At 41.8% G+C, this 19,603-nt stretch overlaps 1 protein-coding gene across 3 annotated transcripts in view; it reads right to left on the bottom strand.

Moving 5' to 3' along the window:
* Positions 1 to 19,603, bottom strand: part of MATN2 (matrilin 2) — a 113,402-nt gene that overhangs the window by 35,064 nt on the left and 58,735 nt on the right. For all 3 annotated transcript variants that reach the window (XR_010917805.1, XM_067536996.1, XM_067537004.1), the window contains exons 6-9: positions 17,226 to 17,348; positions 12,617 to 12,739; positions 6,629 to 6,751; positions 4,180 to 4,302 (exon numbers count right to left, since the gene is read on the bottom strand). Coding sequence is in view for 2 of the 3 variants with exons in the window: in XM_067536996.1 (XP_067393097.1) it covers positions 4,180 to 4,302; positions 6,629 to 6,751; positions 12,617 to 12,739; positions 17,226 to 17,348 (492 nt within the window). In the remaining variant the exon portion in view is untranslated. The remainder of the gene's footprint in view (positions 1 to 4,179; positions 4,303 to 6,628; positions 6,752 to 12,616; positions 12,740 to 17,225; positions 17,349 to 19,603) is intronic.

The raw sequence follows: 19,603 nt of genomic DNA, 5'->3' as shown, positions 1-19,603 counted from the left end.
TGGTCTGGTGCATCACCAAAGACATGCTGTTTCTACAAGGAGCTGCATGCCATCCTTGGCATCAACTCCACCTCCACTGCCAAAAGCCCAGTGGATACTTTGGGGGTACTGGAGGCAGCAGCCAGCCCAGTGAATCCTGAGGATGAAGTGATGGACGAGGAATTGGAGTTGGAGAAGGATGGGGGACAGGCTACAGAGTCATCTAGGTGATCTAGGACCTTTTTTTTTTAAACTCTGGAGGGGTCTAGCCAGTCCTAGCACTCTGGCTCTGGCATGCCTGATGCAGGAGAGGGGAGCTTCAGTAAGTGCTCATTGTGCTTTGATACCGCAAGGAGACATGAGGTAGAGCTCCAGTTTGTTTTTTTGGGTTTTTTTTTTTTAAACAGAATAGAAGAGGAATAAGGTATAGAAACACTAGCACCGTTTGCATCTAACTGCACAGGGGAATGAGACGCAGACAGAGGGGGAAAAGTTTGCAGAAAAGTTTGTTAAAGCACACCGGGATGTCCCAGGAATCCTCCATAGAGATCTCTAGGAAGCTTTCCTGGAGGTACTCTGCAATCCTCTGTTAAAGGTTCCTTGAGAGGTCTGCCTTCTTTCTTCCCTTGTGGAAATCAGCAATTACTCCTGTAGACACCAAAGCAGCACACAGATGAGCAGCATACAGACCCGGTCCACATGCAGGAGCTGCACCCTTGCATCCTCAGTTACCCTCAGCAGCGTGAGATCAGCTTCCATCCCCCCGCCTCTGGAAAATGGTGCCAGTATTCAGATTAGTGTCCCTACGTGCTTGTAGTGATCCTCCTCAGAAACTACACCATTCTTTGTCCCATCTTGTCCCTCCACCCGGGCGAACTCACTGTAGTTAAGGCTCTCACCATGCTGTGTGCCTGCCAAGGGAAAATGAGAAAGCGGTGTATCTAATCAAGGCTGTGAGTGCACTCACAGTACTGCCTCTGTCTATTGTTTCTTTAGCTTCTGCAGATGTGCTCTTGAGGGTCGCCTCCTGAACACCAGCTGAGTGGCTTCATCTGATAAGGAGACAAACTTTGAGGAGTAAGGAAGACATGTTTAGGGAGGTGCTGCAATTCTCTGATGCAGCTGATAGCGAGCAGAGAGCATGGAGAGAGACAATCAATGAAAAACTGAAAATGAATAGCCAGGAGATGAAACAGGGACAGGAGAGGATGACACAGCTGCTTGAGGACCAAACTGACATGTTGAGGTCCCTGATTGCACTGCAGGCTGAACACATCAGTGCTCGCCTGTCCCTGCAGCCAATATAGAACTGTCTTCCATGCTCTCCCCATACACAATCCTCGCATGTTCTCAGGCCCCCATGAGCTCCACCCCTAGGGACATGTTTCACAATGACAGATGGACCCAGCTGTGAAAGCCTCATTTTAAAAAGTGCTTTTCATTGTGATGTCCCTTGTAGGAAATAGTAATGTTTGTATAATTGTTCAATAAAAATGTTCATATAGAAATAAAATCAATCTTTATTTTTCTCCTACATTCCTGCTGAAATTCATACACAGTGGCAATTGGTACATTTGCAGACTCAAATTAACGCTCACAGCAATAATTACAAGGATCATTCAATGGTGCTAGAAAACAATTCCTGGCTCAATGTATTATAATACGACACATCCTTCAAAGCCTCCCTGATTCAATTAGCCCCCATCCAACAGCCCTGGAAAAGCAGCTGCCAGCTGATCCACATCAGTGTTCCATCCCTGTGGAAACTTTTCCCCCTTAGCTTCACAAATATTATGCACAGCACAGCAGGCTGCTATGACCATGAGAATATTGTCCTCAGTGAGGTCTAACCTGCCAAAAAGGCATCACCAGTGACCCTTTAATTTGCCAAAGGCACATTCAATGGTCATTCAGCATCTGCTGAGCCTGTTGTTGAAGCTCTCCTTGCTACAGTCAAGGTTTCTGATGTAAGGCTTTATGAGCCATAGGAGCATGAGGCTGGGTCTTCACAGAATCACAATTGGCATTTCCATATCCCCAATTGGAATCTTATGGTTTGGAAAGAAAGTCCCTGCTTGCAGCTTTCTATACAGCCAGTTTCTATGATGATGCTTGCATCATGCACCTTCCCTGACCACCCTGCGTTGATGTTGGTCAAATGACCCCAGTAATCCACCAGCATGTGCAATACCATAGAGAAGTAGCTCTTTCTGTTGATGTGCTCAGTTGCGAGATGGTCTGGGGCCAAAATGGGGATATGCGTGCCATCTATTACCCTGCCTCATTTAAGGAATCCCATTGCCACAAAGCCATCCACTATTTCACGCACATTGCCCAAAGTCACAGTCTTTCGTAGCAGGAGGTGATTAATGGCATGACTGCAACCCCCACAGTGGACTTCCCAACTTCAAACTGATTTGCAACTGATCAATAGCAGTCTGGAGTTGCCAACTTCCAAACAGCGATTGCCAATCGCTTCTCCACCATGAGGGCAGCTCTCATTTTGGTGTCCTTGTGCCAGAGGGCAGGCACGAGCTCTGCACACATTTCCAAGAAGGCAGCTTTGCGCACCCAAAAGTTCTGCAGCCACTGCTCATCATCCCATACCTGCATCATGAAGTGATCCCACCACTCAGTGCTTGTTTCCCAAGCCCAGTAGTGATGGTCCACCATGTGCAGCTGCTCCTTGAATGTCAACAGCAATCTTGAATTGTTTTTTTCCATGGCACACAGCAGGGCAGACACCATGGTTTTATTATCAGATTTGCAGCTCATGAAATACTGGAGGATCATCCACATTGTGTTCATAACACTCATAACAAGACAGGAGAGCAGTGCAGGATCCATGCTTTTAGACAGAGATGGTGGTTGCATAGTTTACAGGGGCTGTTGAAAAGCGGTGTGAAACGTAGTTGGAGGCCCTTGGAATGATGGAGAAAACTGCATCATGGAACAGTAAGCCTCCCTCCCATGAGGCACTGTGATCCATTCCCAGAACACCCAGTGGCAGATGGTGGCGAGTTGCACAGTGGTTTAGCTACCCATGGTACACTGCTCTGTCGATGCAAGAGCACCAACTGTGGACATGCACTGCCATCACAAGAAGTGTTATGTGGATGCCGAAAAGTGGTTTAATTACAGCGGTGAATGATTATCATAACTTGAGTCAACTTAACGTTGTAATGTAGACATAGCCTTAGTTATTTAGGTTAATTAGGACCAAAGAAGTCTGTGAGAAACTTCTGAAAGTCCAAACAAACGAGGTGGATGGGCAATATGATGCCAAATGAAATTCAGTGTAGCTAAATGCAAAATAATTAACACTGCAGGGAAAAAATTAAAGTATTTAAGTATTTGTATGCTTTACAGTTCTAAATTAACTCAAGAGAGGGACTTGGACATCACTGTAGACAAGTCAATACATAGCTGGAATCTAAAAAACTAACAAATATTACAGTGCATCAGGAATGGGATGGTGAATAATATGAAGACTAATATGCCATTAATTGTGTGACCTCAGCTGGAATACTCAAAAAGGCTATTGCAGAACTAAAGGGGATTCAGAAAAGGGCGACAAGAAAGATCAAAAGCTTTCAGAAGAAGAGGCATTGAAAAGATTGTGACTGTTTCATTAGAAAGGAGATGAATAAGAGGGAACATGATTAAAGTATATAAAATAGTGAATGGTGTATAGAGAAGACAGATCATGAGCTTCTGTTCTCCTAATCTCATAACACAAAAACAAGGGGACATTAAATATAATTAAAAGGTGGAAAATTCAAAAATTGATAAAAGGAAATACTTTTTCATACAATAAGTAAATTAAACTGTGGAACTCACTGCCACTGGCAGTCATTGAGGTCAAGACTTGAACAAGAGTCAAATTAACCAGAGCTGTAATAATGGATGATGGTATAAAAATGATGTGGAAGGGATATCAAAGCTCATGTTTTAGAGTTTATGCCAATCTCTAATTATTATGGACCAGGATGAGACCTAATGGTAGGGACAGATTACCCCACATCTGCCTGCTTCAGAGCTTTTTCATCTTTCCCTGAAGCATCTGGTACTAGCCATGGTCAGAGATAGAACACTGGACTACACAGACCTTGGGTCTGATCCAATGTAGTGATTCTTATGTTCCTAGTGTTTGTTTCCCTCCACTTTAATTCGGATCAAATAAATTATCAAGCCACTTACGTGTACAGGTTTTTAGATCTTCATTAATGATGAATCCTTCAGAACACTGACAGACATATGAGTCACCTGTATTCAGGCACAGCTGCTCACAGCCATGGTTATTTTCAGCACAGTGATCCACTCCTAATGGTTTATGTTAGGAATTAAGAAAACATTAGAAATTTAAAGATCAAAACCATGACATTGTACTAAGTGCTGCAGAATCTTTGTGCATATGATTATCAAGAAAAAAATTAATACACTTTTGCACTTATATAGCTATCCCATCTAAGAATCCACTTGAGTAACATGAGTTAATTTGTCCTTATAAAATCTCAGTGAGCTATATATTATTATCCCCATATTACAGATAATGAATGTAAGGCATGGAAAGGTTGCAATTTGCCCAGAATCACACAGGGAGTCTGCAACAGAGCTGGGAACAGAGAATCCAGGAATCCTCATAATCCAGGATTATAAGTAAATTCTGTTTAAACTGATAGATATAGTAATTTAAAAATATTCTTTTGCTGATAAGTTCTATCTCCTAAAGCCAAAATATGGGACACTTAAAAACTCAGAGTGTAGGAAACTTAATGTAACCACTTTGCATTTTCTTGATTCTGTATTTGTGATGGAAATGGTCTCTATAAAAACAGAATGTATGTGTGACAGAGGTGAATTTAGGTTTAAAATCTGGATTGTATCTCATAATAAGAGACCATTGAGAAATATGGTTGATAGTTCATAAAGCAATATATGTGTTTGTGTGATGTGCAGTGTAACTCTACCAATTCTGTAAAAATACAGAACAAAGCACTTTTTAGGAAGCAAAAATCTTAAAAGCTTTTTATAGCAAACTTCCCCCTTAACATTTTATAGTGGATATTCTTCACTGTTCTTAGTCACATGGGTCAAATTCACCTTGGTTTAACTTGACTGAAGTCAGTATGGAATTACATTCAAGATAAATTTGGTCTCTTATATCTCAATTCTGAAAAGCATTTATAGATGCAAGAATTTAATAGATTAACACAGTCAAATCCAAAGCTATTTGTTAAACCTAACAAGGCATCCCTTATTGTATAAGATTTTTTTTTTAAATGAGATACAATACATATACAGTATTTGGTCCAGATTTAACATCATACATAGTTACAAATACTGTTGGCTTGAACAAATGAAGTCAAGACTGGAGTTTTTACTAGTTACAATAAGTTCCAGTTGGCACCTCCTCCTTTTTTCCATGAGTTTACATCATCATAAATGGAGCTGTGCTATGGTGCAGTTATATAAGAGAAAGGCGAAACAACTAAAATAAACAAACCACTATTCTGTTTGGCAAAATACATTCTCAGATTACCATCATCTTTTACAAATACAGATGCCTATTGCAATGTGCATTATTAAGATCACTTTTAAAATCTAAACTATCTAGTTTCTCACACTAAATCTTTCCATATGTTCTTTCAAGTAGCAATGCAATCACAAATCTGCCCATTACCAGGCTTCAGGAAATACAGTAACTATAAATTTAGGTCAACTCTCATGTTTTGATACCTAAATCTGCAAAAAGAAAAACTGAATGCTAAAAAAGAGAAAAGGGCCAAGATTTTCAAAAGTGACTAGTGACTTGTGGTGCCTCGGTGTTGGAGTGCTCAATTTATGACACCTCAAAGGGGTCTGATTTTCAGAAAGTGCCGAATATCTGCCCATCTGAAAATCAATCTAAGTTGTCTAATGTACTTATTTTACAACATATCCATATTTTCTTGTATGCTACAACAGAATCCATCAACATTTTCTTTTGATCATTGTAGAAAATAACTTTCTTAATTGTACAAGCATTTGGGTACTTATTTGGAAAAATATTATGGCATAAAATACATCAAGAAAAATTGCAGCTCTCTGCATTTTTAAAGTGCTGCTTTAAATAAGCAAAATAGTTCTGGGGAAAACAATATCCTTTGACAAATAAATGACTGCAAATCTACAGTGTTGGCATGATTTTTGGCAGAACATCAATCATTCCTTTAACATTATTCTCATTACCATATATATATGTATATAGCAAGAGAGGTATTTATTTCAGATAGACTGCAGAAGAAAAAAAATTAACCAGCCTTTGAGAGGAAAAAATTATTAGTATTAGGTGTGTAACTGTCTAAATATCAGCTAATATTGGATGCATTTTTAACAAGCACTTCAAAATATGTCAGGCACCCCTGCTAAATAAATAACTCCTGTTATTAGAATGTTATAAGACTACACACTTGTTCTCCACTGGGTGGACATATGCAGGCATTTTACCAAGATTACCTCACTAGAGCTGGCTTTTGTTGGAGTTTACAGTATAGCAGTTTACATAGCTCTAAGAGATCTCAGAAGGGCCCCTGGAGAGTTCCCTTATTCTTTTCAGAACTCAGCCCAATGCAATAACGAACTGCTGCAGTTTGTGGGAAACACTCACTTCTGCACGTTTTGCCATCAAGGTTTAGGGTGTATCCACTCTGACATCTGCATACAAAAGAGTCTTCTGTGTTAACACATTCCTGTTCACAGCCATGTCTACCCAAAGCACAGAAGTTTATTCCTATGGAGACAGAGATTAAAGAATACAAGATAAGTACGCTGGTTACTGAACCAAAATGGTTAGAGAACCTCATACTTCCTAAATGGCACTAACTTCTATGTGACAGACAGTTCATAAAACTGTGGGAAGCGGCTAATCTGGTGGCCTATTGATAATACTCTGCATGGCCATGTGCAAGAATTTGCTTTGATTCCCAGACTCTTTCTTCCCCAGCCACCAGAAGTAACATCAACACTTAAGAGAGGATGAGTGCCTGATACTGCTCAGCAGTGACACACTCGACTTGGCTTAGAAAAGAGGGAGTAGAAAAGTCAATGGATTCCTTTACTTTACAAGTCTGTTTAACATGAACCATGAAGTAAAAGGTTTTTGGAATGAGGGCCCCCTTCTGAAAATACTACCCAACTTAAGGGGCTGATCCAAAGTCCACTAAAGTCACTGAAAAGAATACTATTGACATTGGTGGAGACATTAATTATATATTGTCTCCATAATTCACAATTGTACTCCTGGTAATAAACATTATGCTTGGAAATGTTTGCAGGATTGACCCTTTGCTCCTGAGTTCTCAAGGCACATCTGTCCTCTAAAGTCCTGAATATATTCACAATGCTATATAAAATTATAAAATCCAGCAATCCAGATGGCTGTTAAAAATGATAGCAGTACATGAAAGGTGTTTCCTTCATGCAGAAAGCACATACCAAAACACACATCTTTTGTGAAGCTAAAAGACATTTAATCATGTTCCAAAAGAGTCTATTTTCTTAGCTTTACTCTATGTGAGTTTACAATTAGAGAAACATTAATACTACCTCTTCCTCCTGTCTTTCATAGTGCTTAGGTAATAAGAAAAGCAAGTTTCCTTATCTGTGTGCAACTTCAAAATATGCCTTAAGAATATCTCATGATACATCTGCTTTGATGCAAGCTTGCTGGGCCCCACATCAGAGGAGCTGCACCATAGAATCATAGAAATGTAAGACTGGAAGGGACCTCAGTGGATCACCTAGTCCAGTCTCCTGCACTGAGGCCTGGTCTGCACTACAAAGTTAGGTCAACATAAGCTGCCTGGCATCGACCTAGCTGTGCACGTGTCTACACTTACATTCGTCTCCCATCAATGTAAGTGCCACTTTATGCTGACATAGTAGCACCAGCTCCCTAAGCAGCATTGAGCCATGGTCAACGTATGGAGATCAATGCAGCATGAGTGTAGATGCTGTGTTACCTATGTCGACCCTAACAGTCCTCCAGCAGCTGCCCCACAATGCCCAACACTGACCACAATGGTTAACTCCACTGCCCAGAGATCATGTATATCAGAAGCCCCAACCCCTTTAAAACATCTGTGAACTTTTTTAATGTCTTTTCTTGGTTGTCTATCTTGGTGAGCACACCTCCTTTGTTGTGCGCAACTTCCCAGCTGACCATGCCAGCTACATGCTCCAGATGCACTCCTGCCTGGAGTAGACAGGAGATATTAGATCTCCTGGGCCAAGGGTAGAAGAGCCTATGCAGGCACAGCTATGAAGCAGTTTTAGAAACATCAACATCTACGAGCAGATTGCTCAGGGGATGCAGAAGTAGGGCTAAGACAGGGACCAGCAGCAGCGCCACATAAAAGCCAAAGCACTGTAGCAGGCATGTCAGAAGGCCAGGAAGGCCAACAATCGATCTGGTGCCTAGCCACAGACCTGCTACTTTTACAAAGAGCTGCATGCCACACATGTCAGATACCCCACCACCATCCCAAACACCACTGCAGATACCTCTGAGGAGCCTGAGTCATAGGCACCTGCTGTTAACAGAGAGGACGAAGTGGATGAAGAGGAGGAAGAGGAGTATGTGGGACAGTGACCAGGAGGTTCAGTTTTGCTGTGAACCAGGACCTGTTTTTGACTCCACCGCAGTCCAGCCAGTTCCTGAAGTCAAGCATGGGCAAGCCCAGTGCAGGGGAAGGAGCCTCTGGTAAGTGTGTAAATGAATTTCCCATTACAGTCATGGCACCCCCAATTTAGCAAGACACAGCTATTGAATTTCTTTAATTTACTCATACTACAAGAGGGAGTGGTACAACAAAGACAGGTAGAGCTGCTGTCTGCTTTTCATTCTCCTTCAGAGTGAGGTGGGAGAGGGGGCCAGGCAGACAATTTGCTTGTGTGCACAGCGATGTCTCTTGAGTCCTCCTGAGAAATCTTGATGAAACTTCCATGGAGGTTCTCTACAATCCTCTCCCGAAGATTTCTAGGGATGGCAGTCTTCTCTCTTCCTCCACGATAGGACGCTTTCCCACGCCAGTCAACGATAACTTCAGCAGGCACCACTGTCATACACAGATATACAGCATACAGGCTTGGATGACTTCAGAACGCCAGCAGTAGCTCTGCTCTCTGTGCCTCTGTTACCCTCAGGAGTGAGATATCAGCCAAAACCAGCGTCACCTGTGGAAAATGGTGCCAATATTCAGTGCTAGTGCCCTATACTCACAGTTTCATGCAACTCAGCAATTCCTCATTTCCCTCATCCCTGACAGGTCATACTCACCATGGCTTGAGCTGAGAGTGGTTTGAGCACCAGGCACAAGCAGTCCAAAGCAGAAGTGTCAATAAGCATGTTGTTTAACACTTTAGGGCAGCAAGGGAAGGGGGGAGTGGCTGAATCACACATTTCGCTTTCCATTTCTACTATACTGACAATCGTACCTCTGGGTGTTTGAGCTGCCACTGTTATGGCCTTGAAAGTTCCCCCTCTGCACCAGCGGAATGACCGCCCCAGATAAGGAGGAGAAAAAAAGAGGACGCAGGAGGACATGTTCTGTGAAATCCCACAAGCCAGTGCGGCCTCAGACCTTGTTCAGAGGGCCTGGAGGGTAAATATTGCAGATTGTATGGAGGAGGAAAGAGTGGACAGGAGAAAGCCACAGGAAAAGCCAGGAGAGGGAGATACACCAGGGCATAATGGGGCGTCTCCGAATGCAAACTCAGATGCTGGAGACACTCGTGGCCCTCCAGGTTCAATGATCCTGGGCTTGACTCCCATTGCAGTTTGTGCAGAACTGCAGCATAGCGCTTCCCTAAACCACCCCTTCCTCCCAATATTCCACATGGCCTCAGGGCCAGCATGCCTACCCCTCCACACCGGGGAAGCACGGACAACTGCAACTTCACATACACTGACCTAAGAAAGCCACACTTGATGCATGTGTAGCTACAATGGACATCAATGTTCCTTCCTTTTGTTTATTTATTAAGGTACCTAAATATTTTTAAGTTAAAATGTATTTATTTTTGAGTTCTTCAGATTGTTTTTTGGAGCTGTTTTTGTAAGTGAATAAAACTCTTGTTTTGAAAGTTATTCATCTTTAGTAGTTTACAACACGTTTCCAACACAATACCTGCTGGCAGCAAAAGCAGTGGTATTGTATCCTCAGAGCTTATAGGATCAGTGACAAACAGTGTAATTATCATAAACATACAGCAAGCTACCCAACATGAATAGGTGCAGTGTCAGGGATACATTCACAGATGTGCAGCAGGCACCCTGCAATTCCTAACAGGCCCACAAACTGCAGCGCCAGATTGAGCACAGTACACTAGTGCACATTACTGTAGCTCGCTGTTAAAGTGCTCTTTCAAAGCCTCCCTAAACCGTACAGCTTTTCTTTGAGCTCATCTGAGCCCTTGCATCTGGCTAGTCAAACTCAGCAAACAGCCACTCTACCGCCATCCCTGTGGCAAGTTCCCCCCCTTTGCTTCACAAATATTATGCAGCACACAACAAGTAGCTATAACCATTAGGATATTCACTGCGCTGAGATCCAGTCTGGTGTGTAAACCACACCAGTGCCTTTTCAATTCACCAAAAGCACATTCAACTGTCATTCTGCACCTGCTGAGCCTGTGACTGAATCTCTCCTTGCTGCTGCGAGATGGTCAGTGTATGACTTTATGAGACAGAGCAATGAAGTAGGCTGGATCCCCCAGGATCACTCTTGGTATTTCAACATTGCCAATGGTAATCTGTCAGTTAGAAAAAAACGGTCCCTGTTAGTAGCTTTCTGAACAGTCCTGTGTTCTTAAAGATTCGAGCATCATGCCCCTTCCCTGACCAGCAAACACTGATGTCAGTAAAGCAGCTCCGGTGATCTGCCAGCACTTGCATAACCATGGAAAAGTAGCCCTTTCTGTTGATGTACTTTGTGGCAAGGTGATCCAGGACCAAAATAGGGATGTGCGCGCCGTCTGTTCGGGAACCTCATTGCTGTAAATCCATCCACTACGTCCTGCATATTTCTGAGTCACAGTCCCGTGCAGCAGGAGATGATTAATGGCCCAGCACACTTGCATGACAACGGCCCACACTGTGGATTTTCCCACTCCAAAATGACTACCCACTGACTGGTAGCAATCCAGCATTGCAAATGCGAGTGTCACTTGCTTCTCTACTGTCAGTGAAGCTCTCAGTGTGGTATCCCTGTGCTGGAGGGCTGGAATGAGTTTGCCATACAGATCCAGGAATGTGCGTCCAAAAGTTCTGCAACCACTGCTCATCATCCCAAGCCTGCATTATGATGTGATACCACCAGTCAGTGCTCATTTCTCAGGCCGAGAAGTGGTGCTCCACCATCTGCAGCTGCTCCATGAACCCTACCAACAACCTTGAATTGGTTCTCGCTATGTCCCATAGCAAACTGACTGCCAGGAAACCCTCATGTTCACCGCAGCTTTTCTTGTGGCTCTGCAAATACTAGAGAATTGTGTGTCCTGTGCTTGCAGTGCTCATGACAATGGTGCAGAGCTGTGCAGTCTCCAGGTTTCTGCCAGAGACAGTGGGCAGTGACAAGTCCCATGCAGGTTCATGGGAAATTGAAAATAGGTGCAAAAATTATGGGATAGAGATGGTATTATGAGATGGAGAACACTGCATTATAGGAAGTTGATGCCTTGCTCTCAGTCACCCCACTGCGAGTCGTGTCTACTCTAGCATGCATTGCCAAAACTACCTAAAAGACAGTGTGCTGAATGGTGACAGGTTGCACACTGGGATACCCACGGTGCACTGCACTGTGCATCAACACAAGCACTCCTGGAGAGTATGCGCAGCACTGAAGCCAGGAGCCAAGTATGCACATGCACAAGTGATCTATTAACTGCGATGGCTTTATGCTGACGTAACTTGTGTCAGCAAAATTTTGTAGCATAGACATGGCTTACGTATTATCTAGACCATCTGTGATAGGTATTTGTCTAACCTGTTCTTAACCTCCAATAACGGAGATTTCACAACCTCCCTAGGAAATTCATTCTATACCAAGGACCATGCCCCATTTAGGAAGCTGAACAGCTGAGGCTGTTTTCTGTGCTTTATAAGAAACTGGGATGGTGATTTAAAGAACTGTTGTGTTTAAAATATAAATGTAAACTGCTTTTTATAACTAAATAATACATCCCCTACTTTCCCAAAATTAATCAAAGGCATCAGTCCTTGGCTTAAACATAAATCTGAAGTATTTAGGCAAAACTACTTGTTACAACAAGCCCAAGTAAGAACATTTCAAAGAAGTAATAGAAGTCCTGGTTCTGAGCCATCATATGTGCCATATTACTTCCCAGAATTGCTTCAAGCTCTTCAGAAAAATTCTAATGTGGTGTAAAATCTGGTCTGTGAAATATCAAGCAATTTGGTTTAGTTTTTGGCAAAGTTATGGGGTGGAAGAAGGGGCTGAGGTTAAAAATCAACCTTACAACAGGTTTGTTTCAGCATTCACCGTGGAAGAGACTATGATCTTTCCAGAAAGCCATCCATATAGGTTTTGAGAAGTAAAAGCAGATGAACTTTATTACATACTGTAGATCAACTTACTTTTGCAAGTTCTCTTATCTGGATTAAGAGTAAACCCTTGTCGGCATTGACAAATATAGGAATCATCTGTATTAACACATTCCTGTTGACAGCCATGGGTCTGCAAAGCACAGTAATCTAGTCCTGAAAAAGAAAAACATATGCAGCAATGAGGAACACAGACAAATACATTAAATTAAAAACAATTACCTCAGTTTCTTTCAATAACCATCTCTCCTTCTGGACATGCTCCTGACTCCTTGCCATATTGTCGCAAGCTGTGAAAACAGAATGTTTCATTTTCACACAGACTACAATGCACCATGCATATTTTTAATGAACCCTTGGGGATAAGTTTTCAATGGGAGGATGTACAGAAATGAGTATTAGTATTTTTTGAGATTTTTGCAGCTAAATACTCATAGATCACACTGGAAATGTATCTCTTGGTTTTCTGACAAATTGCCTGGTTACACTCAGACTGTAAGGTCAGAAGGGACCAATATGATCATGTAGTCGGACCTTCTGCACAATGCAGGCCACAGAACCTCATCCACCCTTTCCTGTAATAAACCTCTAAGCTATGACTGAGTTAATAAAGTCCTCAAACCATGCTTTAAAGACTTTAAGGTACAGAGAATCCGCCAGCAAGTGAGCCATGCCCCATGCTACAGAGGAAGGCGAAAAACCCCAAAGCCTTTGCCAGTCTGCCCTGGGGGAAAATTCCTTCCCAACCCCAAACCCTGAGCATGTGGGCAAGTCTCACCAGCCAGACATCCAGAAAGAATTCTCTGTAATAACTCAAAATCCATTCCGTCAAACATCCCATCACAGGCCATTGGCATATATACCACCAGTAGTCAAAGATCAGTCAATTGCCAAACTAGACTGTCCCTTCATACCATCTACCATTTATCAAGGTGTTTTGAAGTCATCTAGGTTTTTTGCCCCACTGCTCCCCTTGGAAAGGTATTCCAGAACTTCATTCCTCTGATGGTTAGAAACCTGCGTCTAATTTCAAGTCTAAACTTCTTGATGGCCAGTTTATATCCATTAGTTCTTGTGTCCACATTGGTGCTGAACTTAAATAATTCCTCTCCCTCCCTGATATTTATCACTCTGATGTATTTAGAGAGAGCAATCATATCTCCCCTCAACCTTCTTTTGGTTAGGTTAAACAAGCAAAGCTCTTTGAGTTTCCTCTCATAAGGCATGACTGCATGCAAGTTAGATGATTTATAAGAAGAAGTATATTAGTGTGCTTCTGGGTGCCTTTCACCAGATGAGAGCATTACTTCATCTGCAGTCAGTGTCTGAACAACTCAGATTTGTTTGCTTTGCAGTTCCCTCATATAAGTTGCTCATAAAACGATAGGAAGATTTTCAGGCAACCACTACCACCCATGTATAAAGTATGTTAGAAAAGGAAGCTAACTGTGCAGTGATCACTGGTGTCTGTGCACACCTAGGGCCTGATCTTACACCAGTGAAGTCAATGAGAGTTTTGTCACTTACTTCACTTAGAAGCAGCATTTGGCCATAAGGGCTTCATTGGTTTTATATCAGTATAGCCCCACTGGCTTCAGTGGAGTCACTCCTGATTTACATTAGTCAGATGTAGCCTCTAGCACTTCATTCCTGACAAAATTAGATAAGAGGACAGAGGTTAGTTATTGAAGGTCAGATTTTAAAGGTATTTAGTAGAGCTGGATGGAAAACATGAATCCAATTTGTGAAAATTTTTGAGGTTTAGATATGTGGTTTCATTCTGCATTGGAAGAAAACAGAGACCCTTCAAATTTCTTCATGAAAAGACACAGAGGTGCCTGCCCATTCCAGAACAGCCAATAGTTGGGGGTTAAGGCACTCTCCTGGAAGGTGGGAGAAACCCAGTTTGATTTGCTGCTCTGAATCACTTTCTTACTCTCTCCTTCAGGAGCTCTTCCACTCTGAATCAGGCAGAGCAGGGACTCAAACCCGAATCTTCTACCTCCCACGTGAATGCTCTTGGCACTGGAATACTGGCTATGCTAGTTCCTCTCAGGCATCAGAGACATTCCCAAGGAAAGTTTCATCACGACCGATTTGTTTCCACAACAAGTTTCGGTTTTGACATATCAGCATTTTTTGATGGAAAAACATTTTGTTGAAAAACTCCTGACCAGTTATTGTTTAGGCTCCTAAAGATACAGGTAGGTGCTTAGGTGCTCTTGAAAATAGGTGCCTATCTGCATCTTTAGCAGCCCAGATACCTGTAAAAATCTGACCCTCAGAGGTGAGTCAAAGATCACCTAGATAAACTTCGTGGTGTCTTTTTTATAGGTGTTTGTACAGAGCCTTGCACAGTGGGGCCCTGCTGTATGATTGAGGCTTGGAATGCAGGAGGCTCCTCTCCTTCCCAGAGGTAGAGGCATGGGGTCCCACTGCCCCCCACAGATAACTAAAAGGGCTCCACTTCCCTCAGAAGGAGCAGAATCAGCAACAAGGGTGGTGGCATGAAAGGCCCCTAATAAGTAAGCCAGCAGCCAGGGTGGTACCTGCTTGGGTGGATGGGCTGAGTTCACTGCACTCTTCTCCTTCTGTCACACAGAGTCCTCTGCAAGTGTTGGCAAACCCCCAGAGCAGTGTGTCTTGCCATTAACTTTGAGATGGATGGGTAGTTCACACCTCTCAGAGCTTTTGTTTCAGGCTGTCTGCAAACTCAGGCAGACATCACTGCCTTGGTAACATTTGTTTTCAAACTTTTCTTTGTAACCATAAGGGGCTACATGCTTACTTTATTTTTCCTTTTTGTAAATGAAAGTCAAAATCATGATGTAATCAAATGGCTCTGAGAACTGGAGCCCTAGGCATGGGCCTCCAGTACTTATGCCTTAATCTACCTACTCCTGCATTTATCAAAGTTCCATTTTGGTTCCATCTTTATTAGCTTGGGTTGAATCTTGGCTAGTTTTGTAGCTCTCATTGAGACTTACCCATCAAGCCAAATTTGTAGAAAATAATGTTAAGAGTTTTAAACTTTGAATATTTAAAATGTAGTTGTTCGAAGCTTTTTCTTGTGTGTTGTCTACATTGTTACACTGACCCAAAGCCAGTGTGATTTAGAACACTGGGAAACTCTGATGCATCTTTCCTCTGAATCAATTTAGTCTAGTCCCGGCACTTGCTGATTTTAAAGAACTGGCAACTTTAAAAACTACCGAGTTCATTTTCTTCATTCTTGGTTTGGTTTGCAAGATACAAAAGAAGTCTAGTTTGCAGAGAAGTGATTTGGTAAGTTTTAAAATTATTTATGCTTCAACTCAGCAAATGCATCTTAAACTGGGATGATTTTAGCCAATGCTGTCCTGTCCACAGCCCATTCGTGCTTGACTGCTGCTTCTTATTCAGCATCCCATGCCCCACTCCATCTAACCAACCTGTTTTTCCCAAATTGTAGCTTTTTAAATTTTTTTTGCAGTTTAAACTGATCTAAAGTATTTAAAGCTACTTAGGTTAAAATGCTCCACAGATTTAGATTTGTTTGAAGTGCTCACAACAGTTTAAGATGTATATTAGTTAATCCCTATATCTGATGTAAAGATTTAGCTGGTTTTAAGCTGTTTATGAAGTTTTAAGGTCTTTGATCAGTTTAAACTGAAAAAAAACCCCAACCCCACATTCTAAAATCCTCCACAATTTTGGGGGAACAACCATGGATTTAGATTGCTGCCCAAGGAGCGGGAGGCGCTTATGTCATACTAAGAATATTTTAAACTGCATGCTCATCTGGATATATACACACACACAGGTATGGAAATATGTACTTCACATATAATTCTAATAGATGTTCATCTGACTGGTGCCTGCCAAGGCTACCAGGGCCTGCAAGTTGCCAACTACATTAACTGGCACCAACCCTACTCTGTCTAATAGTGTTTCATTATGATACAGTCTTTTATTACAATCACAGGTTATCTTAGACACCCATGTGTATCTAGAGATGTATAAGACACTGTGACATAATGCACGACATTATTTGAGAAATAGTATTTTTTCACACTGTTAAAAATATGGGCTAAATTCACCACTGGTGTAAGCAGTGTAACTCTACTGAAATTAATAGAGTTGCACCCACTCATACCCACAGCAATTAAGTTTCTTTATCATATTCCAGTCATACAAAGTTAATGTTGTACATTCAGCCTCTCTTTTCATATTTCCTGAATGTGGCATGCTTATCTATGCAACCGTAACAGTGTTTTAATACAGGGCATTTTGCATTTGTTTATAAAACAAGTTCAATAATTAAAGAAAATTTAGGGATTGTGTTGTATAAAATGAAGCTGTTTTTCTGGTCTATTGCATGAGGATGGAGGACACTGTCAAAATATAGGACTCTGGCAATCCAAAGGGATCGTGAAACAAAGACTTTTGATTTTACCATCTAGGGAGAAGCATGGCCTCAGGTTAAGAATTCCCTGATCGCAGAAAAGGAGGAAAATTCCACTGCTTTTTTGACCTATGTCTCCAGGAGGCTAGTCCATCCCTGACATTCTATTGAATGTCCTCAGCAGAGAATCACCACTGGAAATTAGGAGGTAAAAGGAGAGCAAATTTATCTTAGTCCTTAAAATTCATCACAACTTACTTCTGCAAGTTCTTCTGTCTGGATTTAGAATAAATCCTTGATGGCATCTACAGTAGTAGGAGTCATCTGTATTTACACATTCATGTTGACAACCTTGGTTATCCAAAGCACAATGGTCTACAACTGAAAAAGAAAACAAGAAGAGTGAATAGAATTAAGATAAACAGAATCACATAAAAATATTATTAAATATTTATATTATGGCAGTGGCTTGGGCAGAAGCGTAGCTATGGGTGGGCCTGGGTGGACCACGGCCCACCCAATCTGTTGCTTCTACTACTGATGCTCCGCTGCTTTTGGCCAGTGGCTACCCAAACTTTCTGTTTCCGGCCATGTGACCGGAAACAGGAAGTGGCCAAGGCCCATCCGAGTCAATCACAGGCCCTGCCAGAAAATCATTTCTGGTATGCCCCTGGGCTCGGGGTCCTAAGCAGTATCGAGGGCAGAACAAATAATGAATTGACATGATCTCTGCCCTGAACAACTTGTAATTTAAGAACTTCAGTGCAATGATTGATGCACCGATGATTAGGGGCTCGGTCCTTTTTATAAGAAGGAATACATTTTGAATGGCTGTTCAAATTTGTGACTATGTGGCAAGATTCAGTGTGAGATCCTGTCCATCCCCATTGTCTATGTTGAGTAGAGTGGGGACACAGAGCAGATTCTAACCTGAGTTACTTGATGTTAAACCAGGATACTGCCATTGACGCATGAGATTTAGACCAGGGTGAGATTTGAATCTGATTTCTCAGACTGCTTCCCCCACCAACTAGTCACCAGCCCTCTTTTTTCACTGGCTACTTGAAACTTCTGTAACTTTTCAGTATGTCCTCTCAGTTCCTGAAACAGTGCCTTAATCCTACACTCCATACAAGATGCATTTAGAACAGGTTGGGGAGGGGCAATAGTGGTTTTACTCTACTGTTATCTTCTAGCCTCTGCCTCCAATCCTAGAACCAACTGGTGGTGTGCCAGACCCCAGAATAGCTCCTGTAATTTACCCCTAGCTGCTTATGGCATCTATGGGCTGTTCCAGCAGCCACGTGTAAAGAATCCCGGAACACACCCCCTGCACTGGGAACTGGGACAATAGCTTCACTCACCCTCTATGTCACCCCAAGATTCCCATTTGCAAAGCAACTGTAGCAGGATCTGGCCTGGGTCTGGCCTGGGATGTTAGCTTTAGATAGTGCTCTTTGTTTGACAGAAAAAGAATGTCATAGTTACTCCAGTAGCATATTTACAAGACAGAATACAGAAAGGCTAAATCATGCAATTTTTAAGATAAGAGTTGACATATAAGCAAGAGGTTCAAAGCAAAAGTGCTTAAGTAGTCAAATGCAAACAAAACTTTAATTCTCTGCAATTTGAGCTGTTTCTTCATACAATAATTCTTACAATAGAAGCACAATCACAGAGCAGGTGTTCTCTCTACTGCCTGGCTCGCACTAGTCCCATTTTGTCTGATTTAAGTTTTTCTTTCTGCCCAGGACAGCGACATGCCCAACTTCACATTGAAATGTGAGGAAGTTAACTTTTCTGTCACTGCCAATAAAACAACTCTGAGCTAGCTGCTGCTAACCCTTTGTTGCTTTGTTTAATCTGTTTTTACTCTCCCAAATTACATCAAAATTCTCTTCTTAAGAGGTGACAGTTTATTGTTTATATCAATCAATTCTCTAAACCACAACCTCCTCTCGACACTAATGCAGACTTCCTAGGGTATTTATGCACGACCATTTAATCGGGAAAGTAAACAATGCATTTATTCACATTAAAGACATTCCTGCTAACATTTAAGATTATTTTGTTTGGATCCAGGCTATTTGGACTGCCCATCACATATAACCATTTTCCTGGGAATTGTCTTCCTGTTTCCAGACTGAATAGTTTAATATAAAAACATACTTATTGAAAATGTATATTAAAGGTTTAATATATAACACAATAATCAGCCTTCCCCTAAAACCAGATCCAATTATGTACACATTTCCAACAATCCTAAAAAAAGACATTTAAATAAATGAAGTCATCAAAGAACATACACAATTTTCCCAATCAAAGTAAATTTTGTTCTAGTAAAAACAAGCACATCCATAAAGGCTCAACTTGTATCTGGTGTTTAATTAAACAATGTCAAATTGCTCTGTGATTTCTTCCAGCCCAATCCCTTCTCATTGGGATGGCCTGCCTGAGCCTCTCCATAACCTCTCTTCATTCAACTCTCTCATGTAGACCCATTTCTATCATGATGGCTACAAGAAACAGGCCAATGAATTAGAGCAAAGTTGAGGGAAAAATGGAGAAACTCTAATATTTTTAAGATGTTTTATTCATGAGTAACATAGACATCACTCTGACCACTTCACTTGTAT

The sequence above is a fragment of the Emydura macquarii genome, unplaced genomic scaffold (assembly GCF_026122565.2).
Source record: "Emydura macquarii macquarii isolate MOO-44397 ecotype Brisbane River unplaced genomic scaffold, CSIRO-AGI_Emac_v2 contig_383, whole genome shotgun sequence".
NCBI classification, from domain to species: Eukaryota; Metazoa; Chordata; order Testudines; family Chelidae; genus Emydura; species Emydura macquarii.
Note: the sequence above shows the minus strand (reverse complement) of the source record. Positions and strands in the feature narration are given on the sequence as shown.